Below are 20,396 nucleotides of genomic sequence, written 5' to 3'. Positions count from 1 at the left end.
AAAAGTTTATACACCCTGAGGACCTAAAGCTATTGTAACTGCCACAGAACCATCAGAATAGGCTCATTGCCTTGTGCTGGGAAGTGACAAGGCACCTCAGCGTGATAGAGCTTTCCTTTTTGCTTTGCAGAAAATACTGTTGTAGCAAAACTGTTTCATATTAGCAGGTATTCACATCTTTTCAGGGTGCTGGTCCAAGAGGATAAGCAATCAGGGCTTACCCAACTAGGGAATTAATAAATAAGTAACAGCTAAAACGTGACTTTTCCCATTAGTGCACTATGCTACCAACCCCTCTCCAGCAGCGGTAGCTAAGTATTTCACAGATAATCCACCTCTCCCCATAAAATAATTTCAAGGAATGATAATCTTCTGAAAGCAAACAGTAAGGCTAAAAAGTGTGTCTAAGCACAATCACTATTCTAAGGATTATGCTAGAGTTGGTGCATATTATTTTATGTATTTAATTGTTAGCCCCTTGCCAGCTTGTACAATGAAAGAATAAGTAAAACCTGCAATCGTATATTCACTTACTTGAGAGTAAATTCCAGTAAACCCAGTTGCAATTACTTCGGAGTAGACAGAAGGCTCAGAAAAAAACTTCACTGAATATAACAAAGATTAATTTTATGTAAACATAAGCTTAGCCTGCAAATATATCTAAATTACTAGCTATTGTTGTATAAAAAGTTTGATCCCTCTCCAGTATCCAAAAGGCACCATAATTGAAAGTAGGTTCATGACTGATAATAAGACAACTTTGTGTATTATGGATTATTTTATGGCTATTAGTCATAACAGCTGAAGTCAGCTTCCGTATTTAGAGGCACCATATTTCTGAATACCAGATATTAAGGCAAGAAACTGAAAATGGCTACTTCCACTTTGCCACACATGCCAGCTTCTAAAGGGCATCTAGTTGGCCACTAGGAAGAACAGTGGGGTAGATGAGCCTTTGATCTGATCTTAGGCTGTTCTTATGTTTGTTTTAATCGTACATCCAGCAGGCAATTCAATTAACATATAAGAAGCTGCAAAGTGCCTTCTAGTGGAAATATTCCCCTTCCTGTAAAATGGATGGGGAGCCTGTGCCCTTCAGACATTACTGGACTATAACTCCCATCATCCCTGGCCAGTGGCCGGGCTTGCTGGGGCAAACAGAAGCTAGAGTCCAGCAACATCTAGAGGACCCACACATTCACCACCCTTTTTGTAAAATTTCCATTTTGCTTGTTCTCTTCCTTGCCTTAAGAAAGAATGCAGCAGACAAGGCATGTATTCTCCAGAAATATTATTCAGATATCAAAACATTTGACATTCGTCTAAAAGCAATTTCGCATTTATCTAAGGCAAGTCTGCATATGTAGTTGTTTGTTTCACTAACTTCTGTAGTCTGAGCCAACCTCAACCCCCATTTAAATCTTCTGTAAATCACATTGAAGCTATCATTGTCGTCGTCACCATCATCTCTCTCTCATAGTTTGGTTAATAATCAAATAACTCTGCTTCTCCCAGAACATACTACTTAAACAGAGTAATACTCTGAAGATAACTTTCAGAATCCATCACGAAGTTAGTCCATTCTTGGGAAAGGGTTTCAATGGAGACAGCTTCACCACCATATTCTTTTGGGAGAATGCTGGCTGGAAAGTGTTGTAGGAGAGTAGGAACATAGTTACTCCCATGCATGTGGATCTGCAATAAGAGGAATTGTTTCTCCTTTTACATAATATTCCAGAAGACAAAATTCACTCTCAGAGTATTGTACAGTTTAAGTACTGTTAAGGCAAGTGGTTTAGTTAATAGGGAAACTGATGTGTACAGTTGTTCATAATGAGACCACTGACTGCCTGTTTCCTACTAAGCCCAATTCAAGGTGTTGAAAGTGCTGTTCTCTACCTATATGCAATGCTATTTTTCTAGAAAAAGGGGTGCCAGAGCTCACCATGAACTTCTCCCTTGTTCTCTTAGAATGGCAATGGCACCCACCTAAGAGGTGCTGGAACTGAGCTCTGGTGAGCTCTGGCTGAAACAAAAGACCTGCCTATATGACTTATGATTGCATATTAATTTTTATCTGATGTTTTCAAGTTTTATTATTTGCTTTGTGATACATATATTTTTATTTAATTATTTTGTAAACCATCCTAGGATCTGAACAGATGAAGTACAAGTCTGTGAGCACTTTGAAAATGATGCTGTGATTACAAAGAGCCAGCATAAGTTTCTCAAAAACAAGTAATGCCAAATTAATCCCATTTCTTTTTTCAATAGAGTTACAAGCTTGGTGGATCATGGAAATGCTGTGGACATAGTGTATCTTGATTTCAGGAAGGGTTTTCACAAAGTCCCCCATTATATTCTTGCAGAGAAGCTAGTAAAATGTGGCCTGGATGAGGTAACTGTTAAGTGGATTTGTAGCTGATTGCTGCTAAAAACTAAAGAATGCTCACTAACAGTTCCTTATCATTCTGGGGAAAAGTGCTAAGTGGGGTGCTGCAGGGTTCTGTCCTGGGCCGTTGTTGTTCAATGTCCTTATAAGTGAATTGGATGAAGGTATTGGGGTGATGCTCATCAAATTTGCAGGTGACACCAAACAGGGAGGTGTAGCCAATGCTACTGAAGACAAAATTGGAATTCAAAATATCCTGAACTGATTGGAGAACTGTGCCCAAACTAACAAATGAATTTCAATAGGGACAAAGATAAAGTTCTACACTTAGGCAGGAAGAACCAGCTGCACAAATATAAGATGGGATTGTGAGTACTACATGTGAAAAGGATCTATGGGTCTTAGACCACCAGCTTAACATGAGTCAACAGTGTGATGAGGCAGCAAAAAAAGTCAATGGTCTTCTAGGCTGCATCAACAGAAGTATACTGATCAAGGGAAATAATAGTCCCGCTCTATTCTGCCTTGGTCAGAGCACACCTAGAGTCCTGTGTCCAGTTCTGGGCACCACAATTTAAGAAGATTAGTGACAAGCTGGAACATGTGCAGAGAAGGGCGACCAAGATGATCAAGGGTCTGGAAATCAAGCCTTATGCCGAACAGTTGAAGAAATAGTCTATGTTTAGCCTGGTAAAGAGGACACTGAGAGGAGATATTATAACCATCTTCAAATATCTAAATGGGTGTCACATGGAGGATGGAGCAAGCTTGCTTTCTCCTGCTTCAGAAGCTAGGACCTGAACCAATGGATTCAAGTTACAAGAAAGGAGATTTTGACTGAACATCAGGAAGAATTTTGTGACAGTAGGAGCTGTTTGACTGTGGAACAGACTCCCTTGGGAGATGTTGGACTCTCCTCGAAGTTTTTAAGCAGAGGTTGGATGGTCATCTGCCATAGATACTTTAGTTAAGATTCTTGCATTGCAGGGTGTTGGACTAGATGACCCTCAGGGCCCCTTCCAACTCTACAATTCTAGGGTTCAATGTGGAGCATCTCTACAAGGGCTGTTGTTCTTGTGTAGGCAACCCTTTGGAGACAGTGGGGAATACAGTGTGGCCTACATGGGAAATGTGCATGAAAATAGCTTGAATGGCACCATCTTGTGGCATTTTGAACTATTGTATGAACCCACATTAATGAAATATAAAACTTATAGAACCCTATTGGAATAAAAGAGGTGTAGTCTCTTTTTATTTAAAAAGAAAATGTGTTGGGATAATGTGTGAATTTCATAGAAAAAGAATTAGCATTTACTCACCCGTGCTTTAATCTTTTCTGAGAGGAATGTCTTTATTAGAGCAAAGACCGGGTGAAAGAGCAAAGGCTCATTAACCAAGTGGATTCCACGCACTTTTAGTGGAAAGGCATCCTGCGAAGAGAGTGGAGAGAAGCATGATAGAAGACTAGGATCTTCATATTCTAATGCTTACATTCACATGAGCAGGCCTGCCAAAATGTCAGACTACATTTGATTTTAAGCAGAGGTTTTCTGACCATAACCACCCCTGGGTTTTCAAGTACTTAGGACTGCACTTATAAAACAGTCACAACATGCCTATCTCAAAAGAAAGAAAATAAATGTGGGGTTGAGAAAATTCAGGAGAATATGGCCCAGTTCAGACAGATATATCTTGCCTTATTAAGCTGAGATATGCCTGTGCCTTCTGCTTAAGCACTCCATTCTCACGCTGCCCTTCCCTCCTCCCTTCTTGGCATTCCTGGGTTAATTAATAATAGTTTCCTCATTACACCTGAACTACCACCAACACTTTCCACCCTGAGCAGCAGGACTTAAGAGGCAGCAGTGGATCCACATCTCTGCTCAGCCCCACAGCTCCCAGTCAAGAGTTATATTGGTTCCCTAAGAAGGACGTGACACACTCTGCCCACTTGACCAAGTGCTAATAATAGTAAATATCGGTAGTGGTGTTGTTAGAATACCTCAAGCCATCTAGAACAGCAGAATTAGACTGTATTAAAAACACAGGAGCTATCTAATGCTCTTGTTCTCCAAAAACATTGGTACGTGAAAGCCACTATCTGCTTACAGCATAACTAAAATTTAGAACCAAAGCTCACTGTGATCGCGGCAGCTATTATCTTGGCAACCGTAGGCGTGATCTGAAATGCATGAGCGAATCTCCATCCTTGAAGATCAAAGATACCCTTGACTCCATTCCGCTGTGTTTCTAGCTCTCTCACAATGAGCTCAGATGTGATAAGACTTAAACGAAACAAATCAAATGCTGTGAATATCTTTGGGTCCCATTTTCCTAATGACAAAAGAGAGGAGAGAGGGAGATGAATAAAGTAAGCACTTTCCCCCAAAAAAGGCCAATGGAACTAAAATGGCTTAAACGTGGTACTTTGGCTTAAACTGGACAGTGGACTAGGCTGCAAGAATAATGGGCAAAATACACCCGTTTGCTGATTTCTCACCTGCTTTGAAATGATGTCACTTAAATAAATGCCTAACCCTTCATGGGCTACAAAAATGCTAAGCTGATTTTAACCTTCAGCCCCTTTTCCCTTCTCTCAATTCCTGCTTGCACACGGACCATCCCCACTTCCATGTCTCCTCCAGTGTCCTAATTCAAAACCCACTTTGTCCATACAACCCATTATTTTTACCTTCATCTCCTTTATTCCTACCTCCTCCTTCCTACAATTCTCCCTTGCACACAGATCCCCCTCCATTTCCGGGCTTCCTCCTGCCTCAGATTCCACAGCCCCCTTTGCACTCACATACCCTGATGCTATATGTTACTGTACCTTAAAGATGAACAGAATCTTAAGAGCAAGTCTGTCAGTTAGCTCGTTCAGTTAGAGAAGGTTCGACTGAGTTGATGGATGTTGTCACCGTATGAGTGTTTGATAATAAAATATTTGTTCTAAATTTCTACATTGAATCTGGAATGTCATGTTGAAGTCAACACATAGCACCAGGAACTAAATACACTGTGTGAAAGTACTGTGAAATATTTGAGGGCTCCACATCCTCTATGTCTCTCACACAAGGCAGCTGAGGAAAAGAAAAGGGGAAAGAGAAAAGGGAGAGATATTGAGAGGAAAATGCAGGTTTTAAACAAGTGGCAGAGGTTTGAATAAAGAAAGTGGAAGTGGGAGACACTGAGAGAAAAAGTGACAGTTTAAAAGAAGGTTTCAACGCTGCAAGAAGGGAGCTGGGAGCAGCACTTTTTGTGTTTGCTTTTTGGTGTTATTTTCTGTGTACAATTTCTGTGTTGTACCCACCTGTGCTACTTTTGTAAACAACCACGACCACAACAACCCTCCCTTTCCAATCTATTCAGACCCCTCCCACCACTTTCCATTCTCGGAGTCCTTCCTAGCTTCCTGCCATGGCCATTGCTGTTGTGAAACCTGCCTTCTCTTCTGCCTCCTCCACCCTCACTTCATGCAAATCCAGGATTCTGATGAAGTACTACAAATCCACCAGTGGGGGCTGCGAGACGACAGCCTTACATTACAAGAAGTCAGAGGCAGAGCATGCTACTTGCCAGTGTTGCAAAAAGATAAGCTACTTGCCAATTCTGTAAATGAGAACTTTGCTACCAGCTGGGTCCCTCTCCTTCAGAACTCCAAGGTAACCAGATTTCATCAGACCAAGGACAGAGAAAGGCCGCACATCTCCAACTATTTCTGGGAATTCAGCTCTCCACTTGTGATAGTTTTTCAATAGCTGGGAAAGAAATAGCAGAAAGAGGGGGAGATAGTACCGCAAAGCAGTCAGTTGTAGAGTATTCTGTTACATGATTCTTATGTTGTAAAATATTACTGCCCTTCCCGCTAAGTATATGCATACTTTTATCTCAGTTAATTTCACAAACTGTCAAAACAAAAAAAAAATTTCTTCCAGTAGCACCTTAAAGACCAACTAAGTTAGTTCTTGGTATGAGCTTTCGTGTGCATGCACACTTCTTCAGATACATGCATGCACACGAAAGCTCATACCAAGAACTAACTTAGTTGGTCTTTAAGGTGCTACTGGAAGAAAAAAAAAATGTTTTGACTATGGCAGACCAACACGGCTACCTATCTGTAACTTCACAAACTGTGTGCAAATATATTTTAACATTTAGGCTGGTTTCCTTTTGTTGAAATTAATCTCCTGTAACACTAGACTTGACTATAGATAGCTTAGTCGATAAGAGTGTGATGCTGATAATGACAAGGTTGCAGGTTTAATCCCTGTGGTGCAATTAGGTAGCAAGGAGTCTGGATTTTAATCCCTACTCAGAGATGAGGCTCACAGGTTAATCCTGTACCATTCAATATACAGCATCTCAAGCTAACCTGCCTCACATGATTGCTGTGAGGGGGGGTGGGGAAGCAGGCCCTCGTGTTCATTGCCTTGAATTTGATGGGAGGAAGAACAGTGCACGATTGTGACAGAAAGTATAAGCTTCCAAAACAGGACCAGTATAAGATTTCCAACCCAGCCTTCACCATAAAGGGTATATAATCATACAACTGAAAACAAGTAAAACTTGCTTACAAGTATACAATATTAAGAAGCAAAACAATTTCAAATAAAAGCAGCTTGGTGTGGGTCAAACAAAGCAGCAGAGGCATGGGTCCCACAATTATTAACATGGTCACTTAGGCTGAATCCTGTGCTCACTTACCTTGGAGTAAACCCCACTGGATCCTATTTGCATCTGAGTAAGCATGGAAAGAAATCACTGAAACCAAGCAAGTGGGTTGTATCCAAAGAAGACATCCCATGAGTGCAAAGACTTCTGCCTGCACAACGTGACTTCCCTTCTCCTAAATCTCCTCTGGAAGGTTGGGGGAACCCTCAGAAACAGACTGGGAGGTGCAGAAGACAAGGGAGGAAAAGTCCTGTTGTGCAGGTGAAAGTATTCGTGCTGATGGGATGACTTCATTGGATTCAACCCTACATTTTCCCACACACCACCAGTAAACAATGCAGATAGCAACACCTTTTTACAGCAAGACTGTCAAGAACTATAGAGATTTTTCAGGTTGCTAGCCTGGTTCAGAGACAATGTTGGTCTTTCTTTTTGGAGGAAAAGAAAACAGATCCTTTCCCCATTGGTACTGTATTCAGAACAAGGTAGAATTCAGGAGCACTACATAACTATTATCCAACCAGAACATGTTTTTTACATAAGTCTTGTCTAACAGGAATTTTACTTGGAACAATATTTGCTACTTATAGGTTACACTCGGTAGGTAAACAGGGAAATATCCATAGTTTATTTTAAGACTTATCCTGGTAGATGAAGCTACCTTTCAATTACTATTCTTCTGTCAACAATTCATTTCTTTTTCTTTCTCGTAAATGCAAAATAATAATACAAGTTTTCTCCTTCATTTTTTGGTCCCATTATCAAATCTGTATAAATTGTCTCACTTTCATTAAGAACAAAGCTTCCAAGGAGTAATTTGTTGATATCTGAATGCACTTGCCCCATGATCAACATGAAGTAAGTCCCTTTGGGCAATCATTCTGGAATATGGAGCAGTTTTTGATACCTTCAGAACTATGTTAAGTAGCTAAATGTGCTAAACAAAGAAGCTAAATGTACAACTGTGAAGAAGTGCCTGGAAAGAATGAAGAAATGAGCCAAGCTTCTCTTTTAATAGAGAAATCCAGCATCTTCTTTCTGCACTCTCACCTAATGAATACATTTGGGCAGATGACCTTATCTTGCATTCATATCAGTGTACGTACAACCTATAATTTCATTCGAGTTTTGTCTTTCATTGTTCTGATCAGTATCTGCATGTTTCCTGAACATGCATACTTCTTATATTGGGACAGAGGACTTGGCTTATGGATTTTCACATTTGTACCAATGCACCCACTAACAAATCTGATTCAGTTTATTCAGGTCATCTGTAGAGTGATCTCATGATCTTAGCCATCAACACAGTTATTCTAAGGCATTTTCATTTACCAATTAAAGCAGGAATGACAAGTACCCAGGGCTCAAAAGATAAATTAATGTAGAGCTTTAAAGGTTTATGTGCTTCTCATATGAGAAATGATTTATCCACATTAATCATCCTTAGGCTTTCAACCGGAGATATTTGGGTTGGAAAAAGTCTAGCCTCACAGTTTGTTCCCAAATATTGGAGAAATTCTTATGAACTTTGAATGGATATTTCCCAATGCTTAATTCTTAGCCTTTCCCCCATTTTCAACAGGATGCTTGTTTTTCCAATAACACTTTATGTTGTGACATAATCCTCCTTATTTTGAATAACACTTATGGCAAAGGAAACAGATTTGTTAAGTTTAATACACAAGCGTTCACAGTTTGGGACTGTATTAAACAAACACCATGATTCCTTATCTCTGGATTGTGCCGAGCTCCTAAATCAGGAATACTGTATCACACTGAACTAAGATTGTGTATACATTGCAGGGGTACCATGACCTAAGCCAGTGATGGCCAAACTTGGCCCTCCAGCTGTTTTGGGACTACAACTCCCATCATCCCTAGCCAACAGGACCAGCGGTCAGGGATGATGGAAATTGTAGTCCCAAAACAGCTGGAGGGCCAAGTTTGGCCACCACTGACCTAAGCCATATCTTCCCAAGTGCTTCCACTGATGTGAAGTACCTTGAATGAAGCAGTGTGGGAAGGAGACTGATCAGTCAGATCAGGAGGAACCCTTGTGGACTATTAATGGCAAGAGGAAGGCATAAAAAGAAGGGTCAAAAGGTAGGAAATGTGCACAACAGGAGATGGAGTTGGTGGGTGGATGTGGTCTAACAGGAGACAGAGCCAAAAGAAGAAAAGGCTGACAACTGGTATTGGCAGCAGAGTTGTACCAAGGCTTAAGTCAGCCAAACCCACACAAGCAGCTGTTGTGAGAAGCCCAGACCCTACCTGGAAGTATATACTTGGAGCAGAAATCTAGAAATAGATTGCCCTGGGAGATTAAGAGAGCACAGAAGTTCTTACGTCTATTTCACCAGGCATATTCATGGAGCGCTTATTCATTCATTTATACAGATGTTTTGCGCAAAACTGCTTTTGTACAAAACTGCTACATTAAAAATAAATTTGGCCTATTTACAATTACCCTATTTACAATGGTTACTGTCATCTATCTATAGGGCCAATTGGTATTTCAAGATTCCTTACTAGCCACAGTTCTGAAGGAAATCCTTTCTTGAAGGCAGTATTTCTTCTTTTCCACCTTTGACACTGAGGGTTGTATCTGAGTAATTTCACTCACTGGAAGTTGTTTTCTAATGTTGTTAATATCTATCTATCTATCATCTATCTATATCTATGCAAACCATGGGTACTATGAATGTTGCCTTCCTCAATTACAAACCGTTTCTATCTTTGCCATTTCTCAACTACTCAGAGGAAAGCTCCTAGATACAATAGTGATAATAGATTTTCTGTCACAGCCACAGCAGTAAAGAATGCTGGCACACTTGCGTGCATTATTGATCCAGTGAGGAGTTAGGCTGGAGACCAAATGTATCACTTTGCTAGGCTCCCCATAACAGTATGAATAAATGTTGCCATTTGTAGCAAAGTATTAGTTGTAGCACTTGTTCTATTCTGACTGTGAATCAATAACTGCACAAAAGGAGTGCAAGGCAAGCAACTAACATTAACTGACTCAGGAGTGAGTATAATTACCTTGATATAATTCAAGTGGTGCAACCGTGTGGTTTTTCCTCCTCTATCATATAACCAAAGCGCACACCCTAAATGAGTAGATAATTGTGGATGCTGGAGACTCCCAAGGCTTTAAAAACAACAACAACACTGTTGGGATGATGCCAACAGTTCTATGCTCCCCATCAGGCCAGCTTCATATAACTCAAAAATTGTGCTTGCTTGCAAGGTTTTAGGTTACCAGAGATCCTTAAGTTGCCAAGGATCTGAGACTAGTGCACAGGAGATGTGCTTTCTGATAGGCCACTGGAAGTAAAGGTGGCCAGTAGATGGCCTTCCAGCTGCTTCTCTAGCCCACAATGCATCAACAAACACCCTCATCCTGGACCACTTCCATCAAAGACTTATGGGAGATAAGTTGACAGTAAGGGTCTGGATGATGAAGAAGAATAAATGAGAGGTGGTGGGATGAAAGAGAGGTCACATGGGTTTGAGGGGCAGGAGAACAGAGAGGAAAAGCTATGGGAGTACTCATTTCCCTTCTGTACTCCTCTTGTGAGTATATGCATGCATACACGTGAGGAGAAATGCATTTGTGTGTGTGTGCGTGTGAAAGGAAGTGTAAAGGTGGGGTTCCATACCTATTAAATGAAAGTTTTATATGCATGTTAAAATGTGGGAGAAATGTTTGCATGTGTGCTATGAGGTTTTCTGAAATCAAGCTGTATATAAATTTTATGAAATAAATCAACACACGGGCATCTGTGAATCAGCAAGAGCCCTCTTCCTTCCTGTGTCCTAATTTCCTGTACACTAATTTCCTGTACATTTTTCCTAGGATGAAAGAGAATCAGGTAGCCTTGTATTATTGATGTATGAATGGCACTGCAAACAGACATCAAATAAACTTTGTGATTTTATATTATTGGAAATGCAGGTATAAGCATTTATATTATCATCAGAAGCTTAAAAGACAATACAGTGGTACCTCGGGTTAAGTACTTAATTCATTCCGGAGGTCCGTTCTTAACCTGAAACTGTTCTTAAGCTGAAGCACCACTTTAGCTAATGGGGCCTCCTGCTGCCGCCGGAGCACGATTTCTTTTCTCATCCTGAAGCAAAGTTCTTAACCCAAGGTAATATTTCTGGGTTAGCGGAGTCTGTAACCTGAAGCGTGTGTAACCTGAAGCGTATGTAACCCGAGGTACCACTGTATGGGTTTTCAGCTGAGCCATTCAGATCCTATATCCTTCTTCTGAGGATATGTTCACCTAGCCACTTCATGGTCTGAAGATCACTGTTTCCTTTCTTTTTGCTTTCCTCTGTGCCTTACCCACTGGCAGCATGACATACAAAACTTAAAAAGATACACAAACATATTTATTCCTTCTTCAGTCGTCCATTAGCATACATAGCATTAACATGAGTCCATGTTTTATTCATGACAAAGGGAGGTGCTTAATCTCCTAAATAATCCCTGAAAATTTGTCTTTCTTTTAACAGCAGAGAAAGGGCTGTAATTCAGTGGTAGAGTATCAGTGCTGCACACCCCAAGGTCCAAGGTCCAATCCTCAGCATATCCAGGTAGGTCTGGCATAGATCCCAATCTGAAACCTGAAAAACTGCTGCTAATCAGTGAAAACAATACTGAGCTAGGCACTGTAGTAGATAATGGTCTGACTCAATAGAAGACCATCCTATGTTACTATTCTCTGCACCAACCAAGAACCTGCAACTGCACAAACCAGCATGCAACGTGTGTGTGTGTGTGTAATTAGTTTTCCAATATACCCCCAATAATAGCCAAATTATAACAATAACAATTAATCCCCAAATTATACAATTATCAAAATGGCAGTCAACTTCCAATTAATACATTTTAGTTAAAGTGGCTCCCTGCATGGGGGTTTGGGTGCATTTCCAATCTTAAATCACTGCCTTCCATAATCTTAATGAATGTCAGTTACTTTTCAGCTATAATAATAATCCCTTAGTCAACAGCTACATAATCAATCATTTCTGTTCATGATGTTACAATATATAAGTTTATAAAGCTTCAAGTGACAAACTCAGACTATTATCTTTATTCTGTCCTGTGTGTGAAAACTGTTATGTCCCTGGAGATTCCTTCTGTCCATATATGGTGTTGTCTCTTTCACTTCTCAGCTGTTGTTTAACACCAAACATTAAAAACTTCCCTAAACAGGGCTGCCTTCAGATGTCTTCTAAAAGTCAGATAGTTGTTTATTTCCTTGACATCTGAAGAGAGGGTTTTCCACAGGGAGGGCGCCACTACCGAGAAGGCCCTCTGCCTGGTTCCCTGTAACTTCGCTTCTTGCAGTGAGGGAACCAGCAGAAGACCCTTGGAGGAGGACCTCAGTGTCCCGGCTGAGCAATGGGAATGAAGATGCTCCTTCAGGTTTACTGGTGCTTCAACTGCTCTGTCACTTCCCTCTCTTTTCTTTGCAATATGTGACATTGGGCTGCCCCATCACCAACATCTAATGATATATGGCTGTTGGTAGGGCAATGTGCAAGAGCAAAGATATTGCATCACACACTGTGTTATAATGGCAAACAAAGAGGGACGAAGAGTGACAGCAGCTCCATATTTGTTTACAAGACATGTTACATGGAGTTCTGTGATTGTAACACTGCACATGCTTTCCCACCCCTTTCAGAAAGCAGCCACAGGGTTGTGTGGGTGTGTGAGAGAGAAATCTGAAAACAAGATTCGGCCAGGTACCCAGTAGTTTAACATCTTGTTCTCACAGTGGCTGGCTATATACCCGTGGGAAACCCATAAGTAGGATGGGAGAATACAATGTTCTCTCCCAGTGGTGGAGGAAGGGGGTGCGGCTCGCCCTGGGTGCCATTACTGTGGCAGGGGTGACAAACTAAGTTTTTTTTTTAATTGGGCTCACAAAACTTTTTAGGAGTGACGTGGTGGCTTAGGTGCCTGCAGGTTCCACTCTGCCTGAAATGGCAGTGTGGGAATTGCGTCTGCCTACTGCCTCTCCCTCAGCTGCCCTACAGCTGAGGGAGAGGCAGCGGAGAGGCTCAAGGCGCTGGAGAAGCTCGCCCCAACCCATGGGCAGTTCGCCCTGCCCCTGGCTGCAGGACATGCACCTGCACCAGACACCCAAGCGGCTAGCTATGCTGCTGTTCTCTCTACTTGGGATTCCCAGCAACTGGTACTTAGAGGCATACTGCCTCCAACAGCAGAGGCAGAACATCTCAACAGCTTCTAGCCATAATGGCTACCATTATCCTCCATGCATTTATCTAATTTATCTAATGAGAGCCAGTGTGGTGTAGTGCTTAAGAGTGGTAGTCTCGTAATCCGGTGAACCGGGTTCGCGTCTCCACTCCTCCACATGCAGCTGCTGGGTGACCTTGGGCTAGTCACACTTCTCTGAAGTCTCTCAGCCCCACTCACCTCACAGAGTGTTTGTTGTGGAGGAGAAAGGGAAAGGAGAATGTTAGCCGCTTTGAGACTCCTTCGGGTAGCGATAAAGTGGGATATCAAATCCAAACTCCTCCTCTTCTTCTTCTAATTATCTTTTAAAGGTGGTAACTATAACTACATCTTTGATCAGGAACAGTGTGCGCGTGGATTAGCCCTTTGCAGTGCTTTTTTCTGGGGGAGACACAGGGGTACACATACCCCTAAACGTGTTGTGAATCTTTGTACTTTTGTCCATTTACTGTATTTATTTCCCCCGATTTGAACTATAAAATGGTGATTTTCTTGAGTCAAATTGAGAGTACTACTCCTAAATATTTTTTAAGAAAAAAAGCACTGGCCCTTTGTCCCCATATAAAATCCCTGAATTAAAGTGCCTACCCAGATGTTACTGGTCTTCTTAGATGTCTGCCACACACCAGAGGAACAGCTAGCATATTAGTATCCTACCTACTGCTTGCTTCAGATAACTTGTGGGTGGTTTTTTTTACTGCTTCTTGCCATACTGAGAAGCACAGGCATTATCACAGATGTTTTTACAAACACAAAAAGGTACAAAAAGGGTAAGAAAAATAGACAATTCTAAACAGTATCCTGAAATAAAAAGTTCCTTAAAAACAAGTGCACCTGGGGGGAGGAATTACATTAACTGGAAAAATACATAAAGTTGAAAGGTTCTAGCCAATACTGTAATTAGGGTCCAAAGACAGATGCAGTAATCTATGAATGAGGAACTATGTTTTACAAGACCATGTCTCTGGAGTTTTATATGCAAACATAGATGTGTGAGCTTCAGGACAAATGAACAATCCAAAAGATTGTTGGTGGACTTGCCTCTCACTGGGCTTTATAGGACAAACTTTGGACTATTTGCTGCACACAACATGGTATTCTTTGTGTGATGCTGTGCATCTAATGCGATATATTTTGTTTTTTGTGATGTAAAGAAACTTTGGGAACTATTTTTTCACGACGACTTTTTTTTTAAGGACTTGTCTTTTTAAAACAAGTATTTTACTGCCCCTCAAGAATAATAACATTAATCAGAAACTGTGCAAAGCAAAAATATACCATCAATTTATTTCATTCTAATATTTAGCAGGCGTGGTGTGTTTCCAGAGCAAGTCCACCCACAAGGGCAGGTGAGGCAACCAACTCAGGCCACAGGGCTCACAGGGGCAGCAGATCTCAATGTTAGTCTTTCTCTCCCTTCCCCTTAGTCCTGATGTGGAGTTCATTCACCCCTTCTTCCCTGGCCAGGGAAGGTTGGCCTCAGTTGCCAAAATGTCCTGTGTGTTTGTAACAAGGTGCCTAGGAATACGAAGTCAATGCTGTTAAATAACTGTAGTGTCCATCCTTAAGCTTGTAAAGTAGGAGGCCCCAGAGTGGGGTGGGGCCCAAAGCTGCCATGTAAAGCTGCTTTAACTCAAGGGGCTCCTAAATATCCTGAAGTATTATTGCATGTGCATACACGGCCGTTTCCAAGAGCTGTTCTAAGAGCTACTTTAAATTGCAATGTGATGCTTGCTTCTGATGTGGCTAAAGCCCTCTCCCTAGCCTGCCACAGTTCAGCCTGGCTATAATAATAAATAATACATTTTTATTTATACACCGCCCTTCCCGGTTCAGAAAACCAGGCTCAGGGCGGCTAACAACAAATTTAAAACACTTAATTGATGCAACAACAACAAAAGCATAAAATACAGTATAAAACGTAAATAACAATAAATTCAGAATTCAAAAATCAATTACTCATTACACAGAAGTGCAACCGACCCATGTCCTCCTCTTATGCTTTGCAGTGTGCAAACTGATTCTCTGCCTGCATCTCGCTTGTAGTGAGATGCGTGCTGTAGTCACAACCTGAAGCTTAGGCATCTCAAGAAAGCGTGGTAGTGCTGCAATCTTAGGCAAAGTGGGGCTGAGTCCCTGATGTGTGTGCATTGAAAAACAGAGTGAGCCAGGTAGGTTTCCCCGCGCGCGCTCAGCCTTGAGCAGCCGGCGTCCCCCGCAGCCCGGGTGGGCTAGACGCGCCTATCGTGCCCGCGCCCGCGCGCTCCCTTTACCTTCCAGGCCAGCTCGGCGTCGAAATCCCGAGCTCGCAAGAAGCGGACCAGGAAGGCGTCGGACAGGGACCAGGGCGAAGGATGTACATTCTCCTCCTGGGCTCGGCGCCTCAGCGCGGCCACGGCGGCCCTCACGACCGGGGAGCCGTCGGGCAGCAAGTTGAGGTTCCCTTTCAGGGCGCACGGCTCGTCTTGGCTCATGGCGCCACCTCCCCGCCGACTCCCTCGCCTCGGCCTGGCGCGGCTGCAACTGAGGGACGAGCAAGGGCTTCCCGTGGCCCCGCTCCTCCGGCCCCATTACATAATAACGAGGGCGAGGAGTGCCTGGCGCGGCTGCCAAATTGGCGGCCGAGCCCGCTGTCAAGCAAACCGTCGAGTCTGCGCCGCGCCTCCCCATGGCAAACAGGAGCCGCCGCTTTCCTTGGCAGCCTTCGCCCACTCGGCTCCGAGCCAGGCTGCCTCGACTCCTGCGCCTCCCCAGGCGCAACGGACGATGGTCCCCCGGGCCTGGCGTAACGCGCTGTGAAGCACTAGGGGCGGAGAAGGGACAAGGAGAACCCAAGCCCGGCTCCCCCCGTGAGAACCTCGTGGGCCACCAAGCGCAGCCTTGGTTCCTTGTCAACCTTCTTAGCACGTACATGGCTAATATAGGACCAAACCACTGGGGTCCTGGACTGGAGGGGTGTGCGCATGGCTTCTAGCTTATATTCAAGACGGTGAAGGGAAGAGTTCAAAATGAAATGCGAGTTGGGGTCGGGGTCACCGGGATTTCATTTCCCTTTCCTGAAGAAACAAGCCTCACGCTCCCCAGCCCTGTAGCAAATGAATGCCTCTCATCATGTGTAGAGGGGCTTTCCCTCACGCGCTAAAGCCCTCTTCCAGTTGGGAAGTTCATTGAAAGGGCTCGCCCGGTACATCTCTCAGGAAACAATAAGCATGGGATGAGGAAAAACAACTCCCTAGTACAATAATATTAGTCTTGTGAGGGGGCTATTATTCTCTGCAACAACGTTTATATCCAGCATGGAATTCAAAGTACTTCCATGGGGTTCCCGGGTCTTCCATCCAAACACCTGCTCAGCTGTAATAAAGACTAAAAGCGCAACATCAGTCATCCTGAATGTCTTACTTATGAGCAAGGTCATTAAAGAGTGGAATGCCGCAGCACAACTTTTCAAGGCTAAAGGTGGGTATTAATTAGGCCAATTCGGTAGTCAGCGCTTCCTTAAACCATTTAAAGTAGCCTTGTGCTGATTTCAACACTAGTTGAGTTAGAATACAGATACAGAACAAAGCAAAACAAGAGATCTAATTATATTTGTCACTAAAGCCACTGCAGAATGTCACTTGGCCCTGAAAGCCTATGTTACTCCCCATCAGGGACATGGGTTTCTGGGAAATTTTCAAGTGGAAATTTTTCAGTTTGCAATGGGAAATTCTCTTATGCCCTAGAACAGGCATGGGGGAAAGTGTCTCATGCTATATTCATTTTATTTACTACATGTATATCCTACCTATCCTCCAAGGAGTTCAAAAGGAAGCAGGATAGTTCCCCACCTCTGTGTGCTAGGCTTTTGAGAGTCAAGTGACAATGTATTCTAGCAGGGCCTCTGTAGTGGCTTTATTAGTTTAACCAGGTTCTGAGTGCTCTGCTTCTGTTAGAATATTTACTCCATTTAACTGTGTGATGTGTCCTTTAAATGTTTTGTTTTGACCATATCCTGCCCTTACGTAATGTCTTATGTATATAGACCCTGGCCTTTAGATTTAGATTTATAATTGTAATTTGCCAGCTTTTTAGGCTCTGAGATTCGTATTGTTAATCTAAAGCTGCAAGCCTGTGCATTGTTATTTAGGAGTAAGCCCTACTGAACTCTGATATTTACTTCTAGTCAACACAAATAGGATTGAGCTGCATCTTGGTTACATCCAAACTGTTGAACTGAAATTGCCTGAGGAAATGGTTTCAAGTCTAGTACTTTCATCTGACTGATTTATGGCTAAGATTTACCAGAAACTAATTAAATGGAAGCATGAGAATTCCCTAAGGGTGAATATGGAGAAATAAGATCAGGGCTTTCCTTTTTCTTTTGGTGTGTGTGTGAGAGACAGTAATCACTGTTATGGAGTACTGGCAGCCTTTTTTTTTTTACCCCCCCCCCCAAAACTGGACATGATTAAGTTGTCGTGGATAAATTGCTTATACCAAAAGCTTGAAATACTTACTAAGTATTGCTATTGAAGTTTATTTTAAATGTTTGTATATTGTTTTACTGAATAAACTGATGAAATAAAAAAGGAGTTAATTGGAATCCTAATCTCATGAACGCTCCAATACCTTCCAATGTAACTATGTCTATGTAGCACTGATTCTGTAAGGCAAAGGAAGGTCACTACGATTTTTCAAAAGTGAAGAAAGAGCCTACTTCAAACAGCCTGCCTTGAAATCTAACATTAATGGCTTTGCTATAACCTTTTGGTTTTAGAGCTGTTATTTGTTTATAAGTCTCAATAGCCTTTTTCGTATCACAGCTTCCAAAAATGGTTAAACTAAATTTTCTTCATAAACAAGCCAAATCTGAAAAACAAGCTGATCATTAACTAAGATTGCAACATTCCACCCCACAATCTCTAGAATATTTAGGTAGATCTTGCTTACTTGTCCTTTTGATCAGACCCCAGCCTTGTGAAAAAAAATGGCTCTATAAATATTTGAGTATCTTTTAATTATTGACTTTGGTGATGTCATTAGACGTCAAGGAAGCAATACCTATGAGTTACTGATGTGCAAGATTGCTGCCAGACCAAGGGCTGGATGTGGCTCTCCAAACCATTTTTTATGCCCCCCACCCTCAATTTTTTGTGGTTGCACCAAAAACAAAACTAAACTAGAAACAGGGCAGGAAATGTAAGTTTAAACTACTCCTCAACCCAACCCAGTAACGGAGATGCAGATTGTCTCTTATCAGACTGATAATCTTTTGAACAGGGAGATGACAGCTCCCATTCTCAGCTGAACTACACATGTGCCCGTATTTGTGTGTGCATGTACATGCAAGTGTGTTCTTGTTGGGAGTATAGGGTGACCACACCCACTAGAGGGGCCTTGCCTACTCTAGATGAGTGAATGATTGAAGCCGACTGAGAGACAATCATCACAATTCTCAGATGCCAGTTTCTCCATGCTTTTATTTCAAAATGCAGAAACCAAACAATGCTAATAGTTAACAAAAAGAAAACAGGCACACACCCTTTCTGGAGGCATGCTGCATGTCCTCTAGTAGTTCTGCCATTTGCCAAAACATTCCGGGAACCAGCAGAGTTATCTGTACTTGTGAATCTGGGGAGGAGGAGCTGCACTAAATGCTTTGAGTGACCTTGTTATGAGAGAGATAAACTGTTCCTGAACAATGATATAAAGCATTCTTTCAGAGAGAGCTGTGGACCTGTGCACATGACAGAAACATTAAAGAGAGCTTGGATCTGGCATGAATTATTCTGTCAATTTATGCTTTCTCAAACACATCATTCTTAAAGAAAGAGATGCAATGCAGCGGACACATCCAGATTACATAAAACTGGCCATAGTGAAGTTTATTGACCATAATAAAACTTGTTAACAAAGGAGAGCAGATCTGAAGCAGCTTACACTTCAAATGAAATCCTCCTTTCTAAGGCAGCACTTAAATGAGTAGTTTTTTATGCTTCATCCTCAGACAGCAGTTGAGGTACTTCCATGGAATATAAGTTCACTCTCTTCTCCGTATTAAGTGTAAATGTGTAACTCAGGCATTGAATAAGCAACACTTTGAATTCTTTTTACTTCAGAAAATTCCGAAGTTTGATCTCATTCATAAACTATTAAATTCATCCTGGTTTGGAGAACTCTTTATAGAGATAAAAGTGGAGCATAATTAAAGCTATCAATTAGCTGCTGGTTTTCAAGTCCAATACCTTTTACTAGATCCAAGGAAGACCCCCTCAGTTTAAATAAACATTTCGAAGAGGATCAGTACATGCCCATAATAAAAAACCAAGCATAGCTTTTTACAACTTTGTTCTATTACTGATTTTTTCCCCCTTCCAAAGCTGCAGCTCCACAGGCACAATGGATTTGTGTGCACAAGAGAGCTTTCTTTCCCTGCCAATCCCCAGTCAGCTCCAGAGGGTTGGGAAAACCTGTGCAGCATACTTGGCAGCCCGTGTGTGCGTGTGTGTGCATGCACAGAAGAAATAGAAGTCTTGTTGAGTCAGCAGAACCCCACTGGCACAGCATTAGATGTAACCCATTTTATGTGTATTCCTCCTTCCGCCAAGCTGCTCAATATTAAGCCACCGATAAACCCACTATCCAACCTGACATAGTTTTTGTTGTTTTTCGTGTGGGAAATTGCAGTCACACAGAACTATGTCCAAGTGCTAGTTAGTGTATGAAGGGGCGAAGACAACAGGGTTGATTCCTAGGCTCAGCTAGGTCGCACGCCCTCTTCTCTGATGAGAAAGGAAGCAAAGCCTACTCTTCTTGTTCTCTCTCTACACCACGTAACTGGCAAGCTCCGATCTTAAAGCATGTTTGAAACTATCTTTCTGTATTTTCTACCCAAGAGTATTCTGCCTGTGCTCTCTCTGCAGCTGCTTGGACAAATACATGAATGTGATCTTTGGAACATTTTGTAAGTAAAGTATTTTTAAACTTACTTAACTGTGTGTGGTCTATTTATTGCAAGAGGGGTGCAGAGGGTCTAACAACTTATATTCGTAATGCTATACCGCTGCT

At 42.0% G+C, this 20,396-nt stretch overlaps 1 protein-coding gene across 1 annotated transcript; it reads right to left on the bottom strand.

The window, feature by feature from the left end:
- Window positions 1-16,634, bottom strand: TTPA (alpha tocopherol transfer protein). The gene is made up of 5 exons (XM_053396042.1): window positions 15,620-16,634; window positions 6,000-6,153; window positions 4,533-4,726; window positions 3,712-3,822; window positions 1-1,695 (listed from the first exon to the last, which is right to left on the bottom strand). The coding sequence occupies exons 1-5, from the start codon at window positions 15,818-15,820 to the stop codon at window positions 1,522-1,524; spliced, it is 834 nt and encodes a 277-aa protein (XP_053252017.1). The 5' UTR covers window positions 15,821-16,634; the 3' UTR covers window positions 1-1,521.
- Between the last annotated feature and the right edge of the window lie 3,762 nt (window positions 16,635-20,396).

The sequence above is a fragment of the Podarcis raffonei genome, chromosome 7, assembly GCF_027172205.1.
Source record: "Podarcis raffonei isolate rPodRaf1 chromosome 7, rPodRaf1.pri, whole genome shotgun sequence".
Taxonomy (NCBI): domain Eukaryota; kingdom Metazoa; phylum Chordata; class Lepidosauria; order Squamata; family Lacertidae; genus Podarcis; species Podarcis raffonei.
The sequence above is the reverse complement of the archived record's forward strand: the minus strand, read 5'-3'. Positions and strand labels throughout refer to the sequence as shown.

What these genes read in the sequence shown, in the direction of transcription:
- TTPA (XM_053396042.1), bottom strand. Translation starts at nt 15,820, where the DNA reads ATGAGCCAAGACGAGCCGTGCGCCCTGAAAGGGAACCTCAACTTGCTG. An exon ending in ACGCCGAGCTGGCCTGGAAG is followed by an intron (nt 6,154 to 15,619) that starts GTAAAGGGAGCG and finishes TTTCTTTCCCAG; the next exon opens with CTATTGAAAAACTATCACAA. An exon ending in AGTTCTCATTTACAGAATTG is followed by an intron (nt 4,727 to 5,999) that starts GCAAGTAGCTTA and finishes TTTTGTCATTAG; the next exon opens with GAAAATGGGACCCAAAGATA.